General features: G+C 38.2%; 1 protein-coding gene across 1 annotated transcript in view; it reads left to right on the top strand.

Moving 5' to 3' along the window:
• Nucleotides 1–928: 928 nt before the first annotated feature.
• The window catches only part of VCPIP1 (valosin containing protein interacting protein 1), a 456,637-nt gene continuing 435,550 nt past the window's right edge, over nt 929–22,015 (top strand). Inside the window, exon 1 of the mRNA XM_044067372.1 lies at nt 929–3,783. Coding sequence (XP_043923307.1) covers nt 1,152–3,783 — 2,632 coding nt within the window. The 5' untranslated portion in view covers nt 929–1,151. The remainder of the gene's footprint in view (nt 3,784–22,015) is intronic.

Genomic DNA, 22,015 nt, shown 5'->3' with positions numbered 1-22,015 from the left:
TAAAATGGATTAAGAGGAAGTTCGGAACACAGCAAAACATCGTGTCAAAAAATCAGGAACAGATGAGTTAACATTTCCACATTACATTTAGAAGGTTGGTAGTTATGAACACTACGCCCGATCTTTCAGAACAGTGAAACAAACTCGAACCCGAGTAACCGGTTTTTAAAATGTTTATGAATTAAATGCGCGCTTCTGCAGTATAACATATTTAAATACGTTGAAATGTATATCACTAAACGCTGTACAGTCTTACCTCTCAAACTCTTACTGCAAGAAATCTGGACAAAGCTAAAATTAATATTAAGACAAAGGCCCACAGTCGGGGATAGACACAGTTTAAATATTGCTCGTATTAACTTAGAAATTGCTGAAATAATTGGGTTTGCATACGCATGCATTTCCGAAAAATATGAATTATCTGGCTTATTCAGTTCTCAAAAATGTGTGAGAAAAACCACAATTTTTATTACCGACCGAAAATTTGGGGCAAAATCTGGGCAATCGGGACGTGTACAACATACAAAAAAAAAACCAAACAAACACACATATAACATTTAAACAGTACGTATTTGGAAACAGCTCTGCAATACAATCACCCTATCACTCTTAACTTCTACTTCTAATTACTCAAAATCGATAAAAAATCAACTTCTAATTAGTGGCAACTGCACTTTACAACCTTAGTTATTACGGAAGTGGTCGATTCTCCTTTTTTTTAGAATAAAACATAACTTTAGTTTCGTTTTATTAGAAAACCAAACTTTTCTATAGCCAAAATGACTAATAGACTTTGCACGAATCCCGACGTCTACTTCCTCGCAAAACACTTCGGGAGATGTAGTTTTAATCAAAATCGTAGCTCCACGAAACGCTCTTCTCCCTCTGCAGGTCCTATTAGATGAAATGAGCTCTCCTTTACGCAATAAAAGTTGGTCGAAAATTGGGTACTGCGTAAAACATCGGCGACAGTAATGCAAAGGTAATAAAGGCATAGCCGCTTCCGCGTTTAATGTTATTTTGCTTAAAAACACAAAACAAAATAGAAATTGCCGGTCTTATTTAGTAAGAGGATTATAAAGAACTTGGCATTTTTGTGAATAATGAGACTTTAAAAACCGGCCTATTAAAACAAAACACAATAAGTCGCGATGTCACAGCAGCAACAGGGCTCAAAGAAAAAAGATAAACGCATTTTTTCAGGAATCTGCCCGGATCCAAAATGCCAGGCGAGGTTATTCTTTCCTGCTTATGGATCAGGTAGTATAGAGTGCACGGACTGCGGTCAGCGTCATGAGCAGAAAACGCTTTTGAACGTTAAAGAAATAACTGACCCGGACGTGGTGCTGCATAATCTGCTGAGGAATGCTTTGCTTGGAGTCACTGGAGCTTCCAAAAAGGGTACTGAGCTGGTCAAGGTAATGGGACTGTCCAACTACCACTGCAAGCTGTTATCACCTATTCTAACTAGATATGGCATGGATAAACAGACTGGGAAAGCCAAGTTACTGAAGGAGATGAATCAAGGGGACATGTTTGATTGTTCTCTTCTGGGAGATCGTGCTTTTCTTATTGAACCAGAACATGTAAATACTGTTGGGTATGGCAAAGATCGGTCAGGCAGTCTAAGCTATCTGCATGATACATTAGAAGAAATAAAGAAGTACAGTGGCTATCAAGAATGCTTGATTCCTGTTCACGTTGACGGTGATGGACATTGTTTGGTTCATGCAGTGTCTCGGGCCCTAGTAGGTAGGGAGTTATTTTGGCATGCTTTAAGAGAAAATCTTAAGCGGAATTTTAAACAACATTTGGATAGTTATAAAGCACTCTTTCAGGACTTTATTGATGCTGCAGAGTGGGAAGATATTATTAGTGAATGTGATCCTTTATTCATCCCACCTGAAGGGGTACCACTAGGTCTTCGTAATATTCATATATTTGGATTAGCAAACGTGTTGCATCGTCCCATAATTTTGTTAGATTCTTTAAGTGGAATGAGAAGTTCAGGAGATTATTCAGCCACTTTTCTTCCTGGGTTAATACCTGTTGAAAACTGCATGGGAAAAGATGGACAGTTGAATAAGCCTATTTGTATTGCATGGAGTAGTTCTGGTCATAACCACTATATACCACTTGTTGGAATAAAAGGTGCTTCCTTGCCAAAATTGCCTTCTAGATTGCTTCCTAAAGCTTGGGGTGTTCCTCAGGAGATCATTAGGCGTTACATCAGGTTAGAAACAGATGGCAGTTGTATACTTGGTGGAGACAGAAGTCTTCAAGACAAATATTTGTTAAGACTAGTTACTGCAATGGAAGAAGTATTCATGGAAAAACATGGCATCCATCCATCATTAGTAGCAGATGTTCATCAGTATGTTTACAGGCGAACAGGGGTGATAGGTGCACACCCTGATGAAGTTACAGAAGCTGCAAAGAAGGCAGTGCTGGAAAATCGTTTACACAAGTGCTTGATTTGTGGAGCACTCTCTGAACTCAATATTCTTCCAGAATGGTTGGCCCCAGGTGGAAAGTTGTATGATCTGGCAAAGGCTACACATGGTCAACTCAGATCTGACAAGAACTACAGCTTCCCATTGAACAACTTGGTGTGTTCTTACGATCCTGTAAAGGATGTTTTAGTACCAGATTATGGGGCAAGCAGCCTTAATGCCTGCAATTTATGTTCTAGTGCCTCAGTGCGGCGTGTCCGAGGGGATGGCTCAGTTGTATATATGGATGGAGACCGAACTAATATCAGATCAAATGGTGGCAAATGTGGCTGTGGATTTAAACATTATTGGGAAGGTAAAGTGTACGACAATCTTCCTGAAGCTTTTCCCATTACTCTGGAATGGAATGGAAGAGTTGTGAGAGAAACTGTGTACTGGTTCCAGTATGAAAGTGATTTGTCTCTGAACAGCAATGTTTATGATGTTGCTATTAAGCTTGTTACCAAGCATTTTCCAGGTGAATTTGGAAGTGAGATTTTGGTTCAGAAAGTTGTCAACACAATATTGCATCATACTGCTAAAAAGAACCCAGATGAATATACTCCTGTCAGTATAGATGGTGCTCATGCACAGAGAACAGATGACATTCAGCAGAGGCAGCCTTCAGATCCCCCAACAAAAATTATTCTCACTGGTCAGAAAAGTAAAACATTGCATAAAGAAGAGTTGAATATGAGTAAAACTGAAAGAACGATTCAGCAGAATATTACAGAACATGCGTCTGTAGTGCAGAAACGCAAGACAGAGGCGTTAAAGCAAGAGCAAAAAGGATTAGGAAGGTCTGTTTCCCCCATTTCTGCTCAAGTTGGTACCTCATCTGCTCCTGTTACTCCCACAAAAACACCATATTCTCCGTCTGCCATAAAAGAAAAAAAGATCAGAATCACAACCAATGATGGACGCCAGGCAACACTGACTCTTCAGCCGTCTACAACATTTGCTGATTTGCAGGAAAGCATAGCCAAAGAATTTAAAGTGCCTCCCCATTTACAAAGTATACGCTGTGGCTTTCCACCAAAAGAACTTTTGCCTCCTAAGGAAGAAGAGAAAAATGAGCCAGTTTCATTGCAACATGGTGACAGGGTAACAGTAGAAATTTTGAAGGATGTTAAGGATACCGCAGATGAAGTAAACTTGCATGCTTCAGTATCTGTGGCCCATTCTATAAAAAAAGAAGATGCTTCAGGTTTTGGTAAACTGTCCATGAAAGAACAGCAAGAACATATAGATCTGGAAATGTCATCACTGTGTCTTCTGGCAACTTTGATGGGTATGTAATAAAGATATAATTAGTCACTGCATTGTTAACTGTTTTCATATGTGGAATTCTTGTTTTTAGTAAGTCACATTTTAAGATTTTTCCTTCTTTTATCTTTTACCACAGCACAACTGTGAGAGCATTTTACTGCTTGACATAAATGGAAATTCACAGGCATCTTGTATATTTGAGATATATTTTTTGACAATTTTATTCATCTTTTACTGCTGCCCTTGTCTGTTAAAGAGCCAGTAGGTACAGTTTTCTCTAACTCTCTACCGGATGCAAGAATGTGTATACCTGATCTTATGTGCTGCTGTGTTTGTCTGTCTTACTTTATTTAGAAAGAGAAAGGATAGTAATTTTGCTCAGTAAACCTTAAGCCTTTTCACTTCCTGATAGGTAATTAGCTGTGATTTGTCCCATGCTGGTATTTTTTTGTGACAGCATTCTAAGTAAAACAGTTTGGAAGCTTACAGGCATGAAGCTAGATGAAGTTTAACTTTATTCACAAATGTTTTATTTCACCTAATTTCAGGTTACCAATTACACTATTTCCAAAACAATCAGCACTACAACTGGGTAACTGGCTTAAAACCATAAACTTTCACTTCATTTTAAAAATTAATTTCAGTTTTTATGCTACCTAGGTATGTAAGAACAGTACAGTGACCTCTACCATTTATCCTGTCCAGGTAAACACACTTAAGCAGTAAGGAACCTCCACTACAATGATTTCATTAAACACTCAATAAATATGTCTAATGTGTTATTCAGTAAATATCACACATAGTATTATTCATTGTGTTTTCAAACACTTTGTGCATAATTCATTTAACCCTCTTGGTGCTACAGTTTCATTGCTGTTTTAAACAGGTTACCAGTCATAACAATGTGTTTTGTAAATTTTAACTTTAATTTTAGTAATTTGAATGTCTGCTTGGGAAAGTTTCATTGCTGTTTTAATCAGGTTACCAGTCATAACAATGTGTTTTGTGAATTTTAACTTTAATTTTAGTAATTTGAATGTCTGCTTGGAACAGATTATCACCTAGAACATGGGATCAGGCTGCCTTCCTGAACCAAACAATATTTAAAATTAATTGATGTTATCTGTCTTTTGTTTGTGGTCCAGTAAGTGTTATTAATGCATATGATGTATGAGTTGGTTAAACAGGATGTAATACTACCCTAGCCTGCAAAGATAACAGGGCATCCATATATATGTTAATATCTGATGCCCTTGGACAAACGACTAGAGCATGATTCTGATGTGTTACTGAGGGGTGCACTTTTTGTCAGTTGATTGTTATAGTTTTCTGACCTCACTCATATCTACTGGATTTCTGAAGCTCCACATATAGATGTGCGCTATTATATGGATGGCAATCAAGCAGGTATTGCCATTGTATTATGAACTCACTAAGGTGTTTTGTTTTTACATTTTCAATCCTATATCTGATCCATTTAAACAGCTAGTGATTTCATTTAATGATCATCAGTGTTACTAAAATGTTTATGTTGTCGGTTTTATGACTGTTAGAATGTGATATTTCCCCCAACCATGTATGGATGTTCCTGAAGTAGTGCTGTGAAACTGCAAATAGCGGGATTAAAGACTTTCTAGGAGACTAGCAAACAGAAATAAAGAGTACTTACAGTGACTAGGGTTCTCCTATGGATTGCACAATAAACTTAACATTGAATCATTCTGCCTTTCCCATTCAGTAATACTGTAACCAAAATGAATCCACAAGTATACAGGCTTCGAAACAATTCCAATAATAAAGATGACAAAGCCAGTCAGAAGGCTAAAACACAGTTCTAATCTTAAAATCTTAAAAATGGGTGTGTCTTTGTATTGCATTTAAAAATGTTGTACTTCACCATTTGCCTTGGTTCTGATGCTGTCTTAATGTAGACGAAAGCGCTTAATCAAGTGGATTTGTTACTTTCAGGATTTTAATATTAGAACTGTGTTTTAGCCTTCTGACTGGCTTCGTCATCTTTATTATTCAGTAATACTGGTTCGTGTACATCCGCAGCTAAGTTATTTATTCAGCAGATTCACCCCCATTTTCCTTTTTGCTTGGGTTTGAGAAGTGCAGTAAATCAGAAATGCAATGTTTATGTAGACTTTAGTGATAGTATTAGCTGGCTGTTATGTAATATAGCCCCAGTGTTCTGCTTGGTAAGTGTAAGACAAGTTTTGAAGATCACAGTGAAAATGCCATGATGGTTGCAGCTTCCGTGCTACACAGCGTAGGTGTGCTTCTTGTTGTTGTTGTTCTTCTGTACATGATTAATCAGTCCTGTGGTCATTGTGGGGATTGCGATGGTGATAAGTGATGTAACACTAATGGAAATGTGTAATTACACCAAAACTTTATTTTGTCCCTTTTTTAAGCTAATTTTTGAATGCTGCTGTTGCATTTATTCATTGAATTTTGTTGCATTTATAAGTTTTGCTGTCTTGTTTTATTGATATTGATCTGTGAAGCTCTTTCTTAATCTCTTCATAATTTTATTTATTTATTTTGGAGAGTAGCTAAATATTGAGAATGTTAACCATTTCCAGTATATACACGAAGCTGAAGTTGTTATATAATATTAGTTGTATATTAGTTGTTATATAATATTAGTAAATATAATTATTTATTTATATAATATGTTTTATGATATTAGTAAAGGTCACATATTCAACAGATTTGTTAGAGGATTGTGTTTTACTCAAGGATTCTGTTTGTAATAGTATTGTTAGTATAGAGTGTAAAGGTCCGATGTGAGCTGGTAGGAAAAGTGCAGGGGCGAGAGTGGGGTAGTAATTATAGCTCGAGGAAGCAATGAGAGGACTTTTTTTTTTTTTTTTTTTTTTTTTTTTTAACCAGACATACTGTTTAGCTTCTGTTTTAAAAATCCTATTGGATGTCTGAGGGTTGTGCCCAAAGAATATTATCTTGAATGAAAATCCATATGCCAAGCACAGTGAAATCTTCTAATTTTTAATCAACAGCATTATGTCTTAACATTGGTTTTGTAAGGGCATATTACATAGGTTGGATTCAGAAAGACATTTTTTGCAGCTTGGCCAGAGATTCAAGGAAGAGGCTTTAGATGAAGTCTACGTGATTGATATACCAAGTTACAACTTGACTTGGTACATTAATTCCCCACCCTAACCCCAGTATGCGTTTACCTCCAGCAGCTTGATACTGCACTAATGTCTTGCTGGGAGACATGGCCTGCTGAGGACTTCGCATATGACTGAGAAGTTTCTTGCCAATATTTAAAATGCAGGTAATGATATTTCACCACTGGAATGCCTTTTGACCCACCACCTGTGTCCTTAAGGGAACTTGCAAAGATAATAGGTGATGGAGAATAAGAAGTTATTGGCAAGATAGTAGTAAAATGGACAACTAGAAATTTGAACATAGCTGCAGATGCATACATTGATAAAGAAATAAAAACATTGCTGAGAAAAATGATGTAGAAAAAATGATTTATTCTTATGAAACAGCTGAGGAATAATCAGTATATACTAGTATGTCTTTGGAGATATACAGGATAGAGTTCATCCTATTTAGTATAATTCATACAATATGTCTTGCAAACATCATCTCACCCAAGCACCCTTTTGCTGTTATTGTTGGAGGGGGGTGATTATTCCCCCTGGAAGCCTAGTCCTGGCTGTAATGATTTGGGGGTGCTGCCATGAGCGGCCATTATTTACAGATGTAAGAAGAGAAACAAATGTGGAAATAGTACAAGTGAATATCACATGAGCTTTACAGTACCCTCTTTAGCAATGACTATGTTCTACAGTGGAATTTAGAACCAAGTTTGAATGAAAGGATTCTGAAAATTGACATGTTTTTCTTTTTCCCTGTGTGGCAACTTAAGCAACCAAATGTTGGCTACAGTATTTTATAAAAGCAATTTTAAGGGCCAGCCACAATATCTTCATTATCTAATGCAGAGAAAAAAAGCCTGCCTTGTCTGCATGATACTTCTCCTAGTTGCAGAATTATTATTTTGTGTCATATCTTGCTGTTGTGTGTGTATCATTTCAGAAGATAATTACCAAATTGTGAAGCTCTGTACCAGATACCTGCCATAGAGGCCATAGAATGGTTTCACATTCATGGGGAAAAAAAATCGCCTTTCACTTTACATGTTAAATGACACCGTAAAATGTGCTGCAAGCTTTGCAAATAAGAAAAGTATAAATGATGACAGGTAGCATACTACAGAAAACTAAGAAAGCAAAGAATTGCAGCAGTGCTGATCTGAACATCTGCACAAAGGGGGCTTTTGCTTAGCCACTAGTGCAAAATGTAGCAGTGAAAGGGCACTACGGTTGTGAGTGCTATTCTTCAGCTGTCCAAAATCAGACTGTGGATAGCTCTAGCTATTTTTCCTCTATCTTTTTTTTTTTTCTGTAGTTCATGTAATACACAGCCCGGGATGTCATCTGGTCTCGTGGATGCTGTATTCTTAGCTTTGGAGGGTGCATTTTTTACCTGTGCGGCCATTATTACCAGAATTTGAGACACTGAAAGTGTGATAAGAGACTTAGGGACACAGGTGGACAGTGGTTTCACCTTCAATAACCACATCGCCACAACAGTCAGGAAATCCTTTTATGTGGCACACCTCATCACTAAGGGCTTTTCATCTGGAAAAATGGAGGTCATTGTCCCACTGTACTCATCCCTCATTAGACCCATTATAGAATACAATGCCCCATTTGGTATGTACCCCTCAAGACATCTGCAACAACTGGGAAAGGCCACAGAAATCTCACGAAAAGAATTACAGGCCTAAAGCAGATGCCCTATGCTGACCGCCTTAAAAAACTCCAGCTATACTCTGTTGCATATAGTCTACTCCGAGGTGATCTCTGCTTAACATACAAGGCCATGTCAAACCCAGAGCTGTTGGACATGCTACACCTAAAGAAATCCCAATCCCTCAGAGCCACACGCTCCAGGGATCTAAACCTTGTTATCACAATAAACAAAACATGTTGGAGGGATAGGTTCCTGACCCAGAGACTCCCCAGACACTGGAATAGACTGCCCATACATGTCAAACAAAGCACCTCATTGGCCCTCTTCAAAAGGAACCTTGATGATTGGATGGGAGAAAGGAAATTCACCCCGGGGATCACGTCAGTCGGCCTGCTAGACAGGGGTTCAAGGAAGTAAATAGTGTGAGAAGAAATAGCCAGGGAATTGTTATGGCTAGGCTTGTATAGGCCCAAGGGCCGATAGCCTAGTACCAACCTATTAACCTATAATATATACATCATCTCATTAAACTAAGTAAATCAGACTTCATTTTGTCTTAGAAAATATCCAGTAGGTTGCCACCCTGATGTCAACAATCCACTGCCATGCAAATAACTAACAAAAAAAAGTCTCAAAGCTCTTGATTCATCTAGGAACATGGCTTGTATGCTGCCAACATTTTAAAGAACATAGACATCACCATTTTTTCAGATGTATACTGTATCACTAAGGACATGAGTGCAGTATTACCTGGGAAGGTGCAAGGATGGGACAGAAATGTTAGTGTCTTTATTTAAGTTGCAGCCATCAGTATATATTCCCACGGCTGCTGCATCTGCATCATAACTGCAAAACAAAATGCAGAAAAATGTGTCGGCTGAAAGGTTGCTAATGATGTGGAACAGTTTTTTTTAAAATGGTACATACATCCAGAGGCCTTTGTTTCAAGTAAGCTCAGCATAGAAGGCTATTGTGGAAGCCCCATGTAACTACAAAAAAGGCAGAAGCTTAACAAAATAGTGAGGTTGAGTGAATTTCAGGTAACTAGGTATTCAGTGCTGTCTGTAGGTGAGGAGATCATCAGAAACAGATGCTGTGGTTATCTGATCTCTGTGTTAAAAGCCTTTCTAGTCCCAGAATCAAACATGTCACTGAAAATTGGTTCTAATCTTAGCTAATCAGGTACCAAAATTGGACAAGTAGGATGTCTAGAATCTGATGCTGTTCACTATGTACTTCTCGAAAGTCAAACACTAAATTGGACATATGCCTAACAAAATTTACCAGTTAGTCAAACTGTATGCTGTTACTTGTTTAGCATCAGATGTTGTGTTACCACAGCAAGGGCCAAAGTCCATACAGAATAATTGTGTGTTAGAAATGGGCTTAAATTAAAGGCAAAGAAGCATTGCCACAATTAGTAAACAGATCTCACAGCAGCTTGCAGTATAGACAACAACCCACTTGACTGATATGGTCGTCGGATATCTTGACATCTTCACAGACGGTTCCCTATCCTTTGCCCATCATGTTGCAACAGTAGTCAGAAAATTCTTCTGTCCAGCTCAGTTAATAATTAAAAGGTAATTCATTCAGGGCAGAGTAGGCTATCCTTCCCTTGTACTTTGCCCTGATCAGACCAGTTAAAATCTAAAAGAAGCATTTTTATTTTATATCTCCCCAAATGCATCAAACAGCTAGAAAGACTCCAGATATTCTCTAACTGAAAAGATGACTGTACTAAAGACCTTCAGCTACCAAGTCAGGCTTGGGGTGCTATACCTCTGCTCTCTGTTTTATAGATTCCTCTGCAATGATACATGTCTGGCATTCCTCGCTGTCAAGGACCTGATCTTCCTTGATCTCCTACACCACCATAAAACAAATGGCTACATAAATACTTAAGTTTAAGACTTGAACTGCTATTAATAAATAAGTAAGTAATACACACTGGCTTGACAGATTTACTACTTAATGCTTCCCCATCTCTTATTTACTTACTTGCTATTTAGTAACCGGATAGGGGATTGGCCTAAAAGCTCTTTTCAGTCATGACCCAAAGATGACAGAACATAGAAAATGAAGTGATATCCTCACTTCCTTTTAAAGCAAACCTTGACAGTTGTATGAGTGCTTGTAAATTCCTCCTGGAGGGAAGATGCTCACCCTGGGCATGATGACTTTTTTTTCCCTCCTGGAGGGAAGATACGCTTTATGTGTGTGGGTTTTGGCAAGATTTTTTATGGTCCGTGAACTGACTGCTTTGTAAACTATACTGATGTACTGTGTTGCCTTTCATGCATTGTGTGGATAACACCAGAAATGTACCCCAGAAATCCATGTACAATGCTAAACCCTGCCAGCAGGTCAATGCTACATGTGAAACAGCTTTGTTCTTAGTAGTAAACTGTTTACAGAGTAACCAGGACTTGTTATGACTTATGTCTGTCCATTTTCTTCTGCTCAGAGCCACACATTTTAGTAGAGGGATTTTCATAATCTGGTCCTTAACATTGTTGTTAAGTAGTCACAGGCTGTAGTAACTAAAATTGCAGCAATTTGGAGTGTTTTTTTATCATCTGTAGTATTGGGCATCAGTTAGGGTAGCTGTGGGAAGATTCTTCTGGATTGCTGTATCTGCATTACCTGCCTATTCTGTGATCATGTCTTCTCCTAGCCATCAGCCTCCACTCATCCACACCTTCACATATGTTTCTTGGGTTGTCTGTGTTGTACAGACTTGTAAAATAATTAATTTAATGTAACACTAAAAAAGTGAGATGCTTGTGGACCATACCTCTCAAGCTATTCGAGCAAGACATCTGGACAAAGCCATATATAAAAGTGGGACAAAGGCCCAAAAATAGGGACACTTTTTAAATATTGCTCTTACAAACTTAGAAAGTTGATAGCGTAACAAACAAGTTTTGCATTAGTATGAATTGTCTGAAGGGTCTGAAGTCTGAAACTCAAATGTTTGTCATTATTTTCTAACTTCAGTCCTTAATGATTCACCACTAATTTGCCAGAAAACCATAATTTTATGAAAAACGGACCAAAAATATCAGGCAAAAATCTGGACATTCTGCAAAAATCTGTACAGTTGAGTGGTATGTGTGGACAACATTTATCCATCTTATCTAGTTCCTTAGGGGCTTAATTTAAGAATTATTTAGGATGAAATTTTGAGTGTAAATGTTAACTAACACTGTTTTCTGCATCCTCAATGCTTATTGTACAAGATTGGCCTGTCTGATTTGTCATCGTTGTGTTTTGAAATTTGCCATATTCTTATGGAACGTGTATTCTACTCCAGTTTTGAAATGGAAGCACAGCTATAGATAACCTTACCTCATTTGCCCAAAATAACACATTTTCCTCTGCCTAATCTCTGTTTAGCCTCTTGAAGAAAGGCTGCTGTGGCCTGATTTCTTTTTAGGGCAACAGTCACATTTTCCTCTCTCTAGTAGATTTAAGCCCTAATACATTCCACAATATCATTTTCACTGATTTAGTTGAACTGTATGTGTTATAGATTTAAATGAATTGATTTTAAAGGTTGTTGCATTTATTTTGCAAAGCTGGACTCTGTACTTTATCACCAAGAAAATAAAATCGCTGAAAAGCCATCAGAGGCTTTTCTCACTATCAGTAACCTAAAAGAATACAGAAACCAGCATTTGTTTATGTTGCAAGAAACTGGACTGAACTGCACAGATTATTTTCAACTACAGCCTGGGCAGAAGGCCTGAAAGCAAGTTGCATATAACAACTATACATAAATCTGCATGAGTAACATTTTATACATGGGGTCGGGATATCTCATCAACAGTGACCATCACTTAAAACCAGTGTTCACATAGCTGGATAAAATAAGGCCTCCAAAAATCGTCTTGGAGAATGTAGTTAAGTAAGCAGTTCTCTAGTAAGAGGTCTGTCCTCAGAGAAATAATTAGGACAAAAGATGCAGGCATTAGGACAACCTGGCAGATGACTTTTCCAGGCTGAGAAGTCGTCTCCTTTGTTCCATAAAGGCCTTTTGATGCTTAGCCTTTTCATGTCTTTGTTGTGCTTCAGCTTGGATGGAATCTAGCAGCCCTTGATTGCCCTTAACATTTAGGATGTTAATTATCCTTTTTAAGGTTTTTATAAACTTGTTAAAATGTTTAAAAAATTAACTACATTCTATCACTTGTGATATAAGTAGACTTACATTATGAAGTTCACATATACAGTTCACATATACAAAAATTATACATCACATATATTCTTCTTGCAATATAATCAATCCAACATTACATAAATTGTGTAAATTCTGCCTTCTCTTAAAACCTCATTCCTCTTCCAAAGCATTTTTTTTTGCATTTATTGTTCCCAAATTTTTATTTATTTTTTCTATTTAATTTACTCCTACCCTTTTCTAAATATCTCACTTGCTATTCTTTTTTCTTTGTTACAATATTTATTACTTCAGATGTGGTTGAGTTAGAATTTTCCAATTTCTAGTAATTGTGTTTTTTAGCAGCCACCAAAATTAATCTTAAGGCCTTTAGGCAACTCCGATCCTGTATCCCAGCTCAAGAAAGTAATTTGCTCACCCAGTATTCCTGACAGAGTACTATGTAGGGATTTTTTAAAAGTCTTCCAACTCATTAGTTACACTCCCACAACATATGCTCTTACCTATCTCTTTCTTCCCCCATCATATCTCCAGCATTTGCCATCTACTCGAGAAAAAAGTAATTGGAGTCTGCTTGGGGTATAAAAGCACCTATGTAAACACTTCCCAAGCAAAAATCCTAAATCTTGTAGACTTTGTTGCATATTTGGGAGCCATACATATGTCCTCCCATTGTTTCTGTGCATATTGCTTTTGTAATCTTTTCTCCCATATTTTCTGATTTCATCTAATTGATTCCTATAGTTATTGCTCAGTATTTTATATGCCCAACTAACTATCCCTTTTTAACAGTATGTTCTGTTCTAGATTCAACTGAAAACTCAACCAGTGCAGGTCTTTCACTTAGGATTCCCCTATCCCTTTCTATTTGCCTGTACTCTGATATTAATCCCTGACAGGGAAGACAGTCTCTAGCCTGCAGTCCAAATATCATTTTGATCTCTTCCCATTGTATTACCTTTCTGTGTTTAATTATTTGTTCCGTATACCTTAGTTCTTTTGCCAACTTTCTCCAGTACATTCTAGCTTCTTCTTGCCTATTGTCAGTACCCCTAACTGCAGCCATCCATATCAGCAGCATCTCCTTTCTCCATTCCCATGTTGGCTTAGTTCTTTGTAGGATTTCTGCTACTCTATGAATATAATGTTCTGTATGACTGTTATTCTCCTTAAGGATCTGCATCCAAAACCCCACTCGCTCTCTCCTTATTTCTTGAATCCCCCCTTGCTTTTCATCATCTCTTTCCACTTTGAATTGTAGCTTGCTGCTTCTGTTATGTACAAGAACCTTAACTGGGTGACACTAAAATATTCCTTCAAATCGGGTAATCCTAAACCACCTTGTTCTGTTGGAAGAATCCACTTATCCCACTTGACTTTTAATCTCTTCCTCTCCCAGTTAAAATCCTTCAACTCTTTATTAATTCCAACTCTTTAATTCCTATCCACAATTTATCTAGTTGATAAAAATATGTCTGACTTGTGTATAAAACTAAAAGAACTAAAAAAAAAAATTTACTGATGATAACTTGCTATCCATATCCACAGGCAAGAGTTTCCAGTTTCTCAGTTTTTATATTACCTTTTGTTTAATCTCTTCCCATATATCATTAGCTGCCATAGCAGGATCCTTTTTAATCTGTATTCTCAAATAACCTCATTTTATCATTTCCACATAAATATGGGTATTGCTAAACCAGTTTATGTGGGGGTATATAGTTTACAGTTATAGCCTTTGTTTTATATCAGTTAATTTTATATATCAAAAAAAAACTTGGAACTGAGATGTCCTTTTCTGGTTTTATCAGGTACAAAATAATAATGTTGCCAAATAAAGCCAACTTTTCTTGAATACCATACCAGTTATATCCTTGAATTTCCAAATCCCTTATGTTCTTTGACAGTGGTTCTCTTATCAGAGAAGAACCCTGCCATTTTGATTTTTGCTTCCATTCCCTCAAATAGTCTCATAATTAACCTTGTTATTGTATCATGGAATGCAGATGCTTCTATTGCTGTACTCGTAAAATCCTTTCATACTGCGGTGAGTGCTTTCTCTGCATCAAAACCCACCAACAGCAGCAGCAGTATTTTCTTACATTCTGCTTCCCACTGGATCATCATTGTTCTATTAATGTTGTCAAACGTTTGCCTTCCCTCCACAAAAAAACACTTTGACCCATATTTTTCATTTTGGCAACACCTTTGCCATTTATTTAGAAATTATAGAAATAAACACTTTATGGTCATAGTTTAAAATTGAAATGTGCCCATATGAAGCTGGATCTGAAGGGTCTTTACTGTCTTTAGGTATTAGTCACCAGCTTTTTTCCAGGATGTTGGTACTTCCCCCTCCTTTCAAAGTACTGTTAAACAAAACCTTCTAGATCTTTATCACTTTCTTCCCTCCTAATGTCCACTGGAGTACCATCTGTTGCTGAATATTTTCCTCCCGATTGGTTATACATCACAGTTTCTATTTTGCCTCAGCTGTTAATTGTTTAGCCTCATCTGCCTCTAACCTTAGCATATTTCAGTCTTCCATAAATATTTCCATTTTGCTTTTTCTTGATTTCCCCATTTCTCTGTTTTATGCGAATTTTCATAAAATTCCCGAAATATCTTTAATGTCTGTAAAAGATTTCTGGTTATTTTTCTTGTTATAGGCTACCCTAAGTTTGGCAACAACCATTTCTACTGTCTTTGGTTGTCATTATACTAACTGTTTATTATCAAAAACAGTTGCTTAACAGCAATCGTTATGAACTCATGCATGCCATCCAGGTACTCCCTTATTCTGCAGTATTTTAACATTTGTCAGTCCCTCTAAATAATTTGCATTATTTCTTAATCATATCTCTTTTTCTTTTATTTCTATTCTGTTTTAAACTCCTTTTTCATTTTAACCCATCACTAGTATAAACTTCTGGATTACTTTCTACCTTCCCTAATAACTGCTAAATAATTTCCATAACTCATTTCTTAAACTCTTCTCTCTCTTTAACAGGTAGGTGGGGAAGTGCCAGTATTTCATTTTTACTTTATTATTATATTGGTTTTTATTGGCAATGCGGATGCACAAGCCAGTGCATTTCTTTGTTCAGGTCCCAAGCCCGGATAAATGGGGAGGGTTGCGTCAGGAAGGGCATCCGGCGTAAAACTTCGCCAAAACTTTTCATGCAGTCACCAGTTACTGTTTACATTACGGATCGGTCGAGGCCCGGGTTAACAACGACCGCCACCAGTACTGTTAGCCAACAGGGTGCTGGTGGAAATTGGGCTACTGCTGGCCGAAGGAGGAGAAGAGGCGGAAGGCATGGTTGAAGGCAGGAAGAGAGGAGAAAGTCTAGGACTGTGGTAGTGAGGGTCGGAACATTGAATGTTGGTAGTATGACTGGTATAGGAAGAGAGCTAGCTGATATGATGGACAGAAGGAAGGTTGGTATATTGTGTGTGCAAGAGACAAGATGGAAGGGGAGTAAGGCTAGGTGTATCGGCGGTGGGTTCAAATTGTTTTATCATGGTGTGGATGGGAGGATAAATGTCGTAGGAGTTATTCTGAAGGAAAAGTATGCGAAAAGTGTTTTGGAAGTGAAAAGAGTGTCGGATAGAGTAATGTTTATGAAGATGGAAATTGATGGTGTAATGATGAATGTTGTTAGTGCATATGCTCCACAAGTTGGGTGTGCAATGGATGAGAGAGAAAAATTTTGGAGTGAATTGGATGAAGTGGTGATGACTGTACCCAAGGGTGAGAGAGTGGTGAGTGGAGCAGATTTCAATGGGCATGTTGGTGAAGGGAACAGAGGGGATGAGGAAGTGATGGGTAGGTATGGTGTTAAACAAAGGAATACAGAAGGTCAGATGGTAGTGGATTTTGCGAAAAGAATGGACATGGCTGTGTTGAATACATATTTTAACAAGAGGGAGGAGCATAGGGTAACATACACGAATGGAGGAAGATGCACACAGGTGGATTATATCTTATGTAGGAGGGCCAGTTTGAAGGAGATTGGAGACTGTAAAGTGGTGACCGGAGAAAGTGTAGTTAGGCAGCATAGGATGGTGGTTTGTAGGGTGACGCTGGTGATCAAGAAGAGGAGGAGGAGTGTGAGGGCAGCACCAAGGATCAAATGGTGGAAATTGAAAAAAGGGTAATTGTGAGGTGGAGTTCAGGGATGAGTTAAGGCAGGCATTGGGTGGCAGTGAAGAGTTACCAAATAGCTGGGTAACTACAGCAGAGCTAGCAAGGGAGACTGCTAGAAAGGTGCTTGGTATCACATCTGGACAGAGGAAGGACGACAAGGAGACATGGTAGTGGAATGAGGAAGTACAGGAGAGTATACAGAGAAAGAGGTTGGCAAAGAAGTGGGACTGTCATAGAGATGAAGAAAGTAGACAGGAGTATAAGGAGATGAGGTGCATGGCAAAGAGAGAGGTGACGAAGGCTAAGGATAAGGCATATGAACAGTTGTATGAAAGGTTGGACACTAAGGAGGGAGAAAAGGACCTGTACCGATTGGCTAGCCAGAGGGACCGAGCTAGGAAAGATGTGCAGCAGGTAAAGGTGATGAAGGATAATGAGGGAAACATACTCAGAAGCGAGGAGTGTGTTGAGGAGATGGAAAGAGTACTTTGAGGGGTTGATGAATGAAGAGAATGAGAGGGAGAGAAGGTTGGATGATGTAGGGATAGTGAATCATGAAGTGCAATGGATTAGCAAGGAGGAAGTAAGGATAGCTATGAAGAGAATGAAGAATGGAAAGGCTGTTGGCCCAGATGACATACCTGTGGAAGCATAGAGGTGTTTAGGTGAAATGGCAGTGGAGTTTTTAACCAGATTGTTTAATGAAATCTTGGAAAGTGAGAGGATGCCTGAGGAATGGGGAAAAAGTGTTTTGGTACCGATTTTTAAGAACAAGGGTGATGTGCAGAGCTGTAGTAACTACAGAGGGATTAAATTGAATTGATCAGTCACAGCATGAAGTTATGGGAAAGAGTAGTGGAAGCAAGGTTAAGAAGGGACGTGATGATTAGTGATCAGCAGTATGGTTTCATGCCGGGAAAGAGCACTACAGATGCGATCTTTGCTCAGAGAGTGTTGATGGAGAAGTACAGAGAATGTCAGAAGGAGTTGCATTGTGTGTTTGTAGACTTAGAGAAAGCATATGACAGGGTGCCTAGAGAGGAGTTGTGGTATTGTATGAGGAAGTCAGGAGCGTCAGAAAAGTATTTAAGAGTGGTACAGGATATGTACGAGGGTAGTGTGACAGCGGTGAGGTTTGCGATGGGAGTGACGGATGCATTTATGGTGGAGGTGGGGTTACATCAAGGATCAGCTTTGAGCCCTTTCTTATTTGCAATGGTGATGGACAGGTTGACAGACGAGATTAGACAGGAGTCCCCGTGGACTGTGATGTTTGCAGATGACATTGTGGTCTGTTGTGGCAGTAGGGAACAGGTGGAGGAGACCCTGGAGACATGGAGATATGCTCTGGAGAGATGGAGATATGCTCTAGAGAGAAGAGGAATGAAGGTCAGCAGGACTAAGACAGAATATATGTGTGTGAATGAGAGGGAGGATAGAGGAATGGTGAGGATGCAAGGAGTAGAGGTGGCGAAGGTGGATTAGTTTAAATACTTGGGGTCATTAGTTCAGAGTAACGGTGAGTGTGGAAGAGAGGTGAAGAAGAGAGTACAGGCAGGATGGAGTGGGTGGAGAAGAGTGTCAGGAGTGATTTGTGACAGACGAGTACCTATAAGAGTGAAAGGGAAGGTCTACAAGAGGGTAGTGAGACCAGCTATGTTATATGGGTTGGAGACAGTGGCATTAACAAAAAGGCAGGGGTTTGAGCTGGATGTGGCAGAATTAAAGATGTTAAAATTTGCACTGGATGTGACGAGGATGGACAGGATTAGGAATAAGTATATTAGAGGGTCAGCCCAGGTTGGAAGGTTTGGAGACAAAGCCAGAGAGGCACGATTACTTTGGTTTGGACATGTGCTGAGGAGGGATGCTGAGTATATTGGGAAAAAGATGCTAAGGATGAAGCTACCAGGTAACAGGAAAAGAAGAAGGCCTAAGATAAGGTTTATGGATGTGGTGAGAGAGGACATGCAGATGGTTGGTGTGATAGAGCAAGATGCAGAGGACAGGAAGAAATGGAAACAGGTGATCTGCTGTGGCGACCCCTAACAGGAATCAGCCGAAAGAAGATGATGATTGGTGCATGAGCTGACATACTTATTGGATGTTCGCCAAAGCTTTTATGTAAATACACATGTTCCTGTGAAATATAATTTCTGTCTAATCTAGCCCTGGGAGTGACATGTAAATTCTTCCTACTACTGAATTCACGTCTTCCTTACCAAACATTTTCCTAAATTTATTCAGAAATCTATACTCTTTTGTTATATTTCTATTCTAGGCCCTCTAGTTACATCCTCATTGCACAACAAATTCCACTTTCCACCTATAAGTAATATTCCCTGCTGAAATCTGAAAATTTCTCCCAACATTTTCTTAAGCGCTCTAGTAGCAGTTTTAGGTGGAATGTAAACGCATACCAGCATAATCCTCCAACCTAAAGTTTAGGGTAAGACTAATGTTACTGCCTGTGTTCCTGCTTACACTACTTTGTGTCTGTTCTTTTTTTTATCTTTCTTCCCTCACAGATGTGAAAAACAACTTGCATCCTTTCAGAGAACACTAACTTTTAACCTTGAAGAAACCAGTGCTTTGTTTTTTTATTACCTTATAATCAGCTTCTGTCCATGGAAACATAAGAAAAAAATGAAGTCCTCAGCTGCAGCTTCTAAATATAAACTGAAATACTTATTGCCAAAGGAAAAATTTTCATTACATTCAGTTATCTCTTATTTACTTGTTTCCACTTAAAACTTGTTATTAGATTAAGCTAAGGCTGGTAATTCAAGCATTCAGATGTTTGTCAAAGTTAGAGAAAACATATCGGTTCTATACTTTTGCACCCCATCCCCACTTCAACAACCCAAGATTAGTGCCTATTAACTTTAAACATGCTTTTGTCTAGCCTTTTTTTCTTTTTAGTTTGTAATGCTTACTTTTCTTAATTGTAATGAAAAAGGAAAAATGCATATGTTTATTTTATCTTTATCCCATAACAGCAATAACTAAAATGCTTTACTATAAAATATGTAAATTAATGTCATGAAAATGTTTATAGAAATACTTTTGTTTGTTTTACTTACGGTTGCCCTTTTCTTTCCTCTTCCACTCCCCCTCCCCTTAGTCTCTTCACAAACATTAATGACATGAAATGAGGCAAATGCCTTTCAGTTCCCCATTTACAGAGTGAATAAAAGTCCATTCTTTCCAGTTTTTCTTGTACAGCCATGTTTCATAAATGTGATTGCCCTATAATCTCGCATTTATTAATTAAAGGAAAACTCCACCCGAGAACTAAAAAAAATTCTGTTTATTTTCACTCTTTGTTTCCTGACTTATTTTTAACACCTCAGAATCACTCCAAGCGCTTTATGTGTAATTTTAGCCTGTTTTCCACAACATGGCTACTAATGGGGCTTAATGTGTCAACATGATCTTGTTCTACTACAGCACTTTCTCTTTCCTATAATGCTTTGTATGAGTCATGCCAGACCTAAGGAAATAACTGTGAATTCCCATGCCATTGACATATAATGAGTTTTGTGTGAGTCACTTCTGTAAAAGGACTACTACTACTTTTCTGTCTCTGATCATCCTCATTTATGTTTGGCTCAGACCTTGTTTTATAGTATACTTTGAAGTTATCCATCTACAGCCAGAAAAGTAGCTAAATTGCAGGCTTTTGTTTAGGGTTTTTTTTTGTAGTTCAAGAGGAATTGACAGTCCCTCTCCCCGCACACTACTGCAGAGGTGTTAAGACTGTCACTGCACTGAGAGACCCTTGCAGAATCAATTCCTCTTGGACTACAAAATAAAAACCTGAACAAAGGCCTGCAATTTAGTTACTTTTCTGGCTGTAGCTGGATAACTTCTAAGTATAGTGTAAAACAATATCTGAGCCAAACATAAATGAGGGTGATTAGAGAGAGAAAAGAAGCAGTCCTTTTACAGAAGGTAAAGAAGATAAGTGACTCGCACAAATCCCATTATATGTCAATGGCATGGGAATTCAGAGTTACTTCTTATGTCTGGCATGAGTCATACAAAGCATTATGGGAAAGAGAAAGGAATGAGGGAGAACAAGATCATGTTGATACATTAAGCCCCATTGGTAGCCATGTTGTGGAAAACGGGCTAAAATTAAAAATAAAGCACTTAAGTAATTTTGATGCGTTAAAATAGGTTTTTAGTTCGAGGGTGGAGTTTTCCTTTAATATCCGTGTTGCTTGTTTTCTTCCTGTTCATCGCCATCTGCAGACACCAGCTCAGTTTCCAAGGTACTCCCAATTCTTTTATTCAACTTCAGTGATTTTCTCTGCATTTTCCTTATATTGGAAAAAGTTTCACTGATAAAGTCTCACCATGTGTTTTATTATCAAAAGAATGAGAAGCAGAGTCCACTTCTGCTTGATGGCTCACTTTTTGTCAGACAAAGTATTTCCTCCTTAGCCTGTTATGCATCAAAAAATTACTTTGATCTTCCAGGAAAAATATTCTGAAGACAGTTGGATACATCAGTTTGAATCTCACACCTGCCTCTCGATATTCCCTGATTTCTGAAATAAATTTGTTCTCTTCTGCCTGGTGTACAGTGAATAAACATAAACACTTTACTGCCTCCAACTTTTAATACTTTGCCCTTTTGCCACAGCTTTGTCAGGATCAGCCCTTTCAGCTAAATGGATTGCATCTTTACTAATACAGGTCTTGGCTGCTTCCTCATGGCCAGGTTTAGGTCTTGGCTGCTTCCTCATGGCCGGGTTTGGAGCATACACGTGATGTGCCCTTTCAGTTAACCGCTGCTGATGTGGAATACCAGTCTACTTGTTTATTTGTACCTTCATAAAATTAATACAGTCTGTTCCTTCTAGTTTCTCTGGTACAAACAGAACATCTCAAGTTTTTCCTATATACTCTGCCCTGAAATTCTGCAATTTCTTGAAACATTCCAACCTCTGATTTTTGCATTTTTATCAGCTCATCTGAATATATTGCTTAGAGTTTCTAACACTTTTCCAGCCATTATTTTATTTGAGTTGATATACTACTACTGGTTTGTTTATTTTAATTGGCTGTGAGCCGATTTGACTTCTTTTTTCCTCTAGATTACTGTAAGCCATGTCT

Source organism: Protopterus annectens, chromosome 3.part1 (genome assembly GCF_019279795.1).
Source record: "Protopterus annectens isolate FY-2018-M chromosome 3.part1, PAN1.0, whole genome shotgun sequence".
Taxonomy (NCBI): Eukaryota; Metazoa; Chordata; order Ceratodontiformes; family Protopteridae; genus Protopterus; species Protopterus annectens.
The sequence above is the reverse complement of the archived record's forward strand: the minus strand, read 5'-3'. Positions and strand labels throughout refer to the sequence as shown.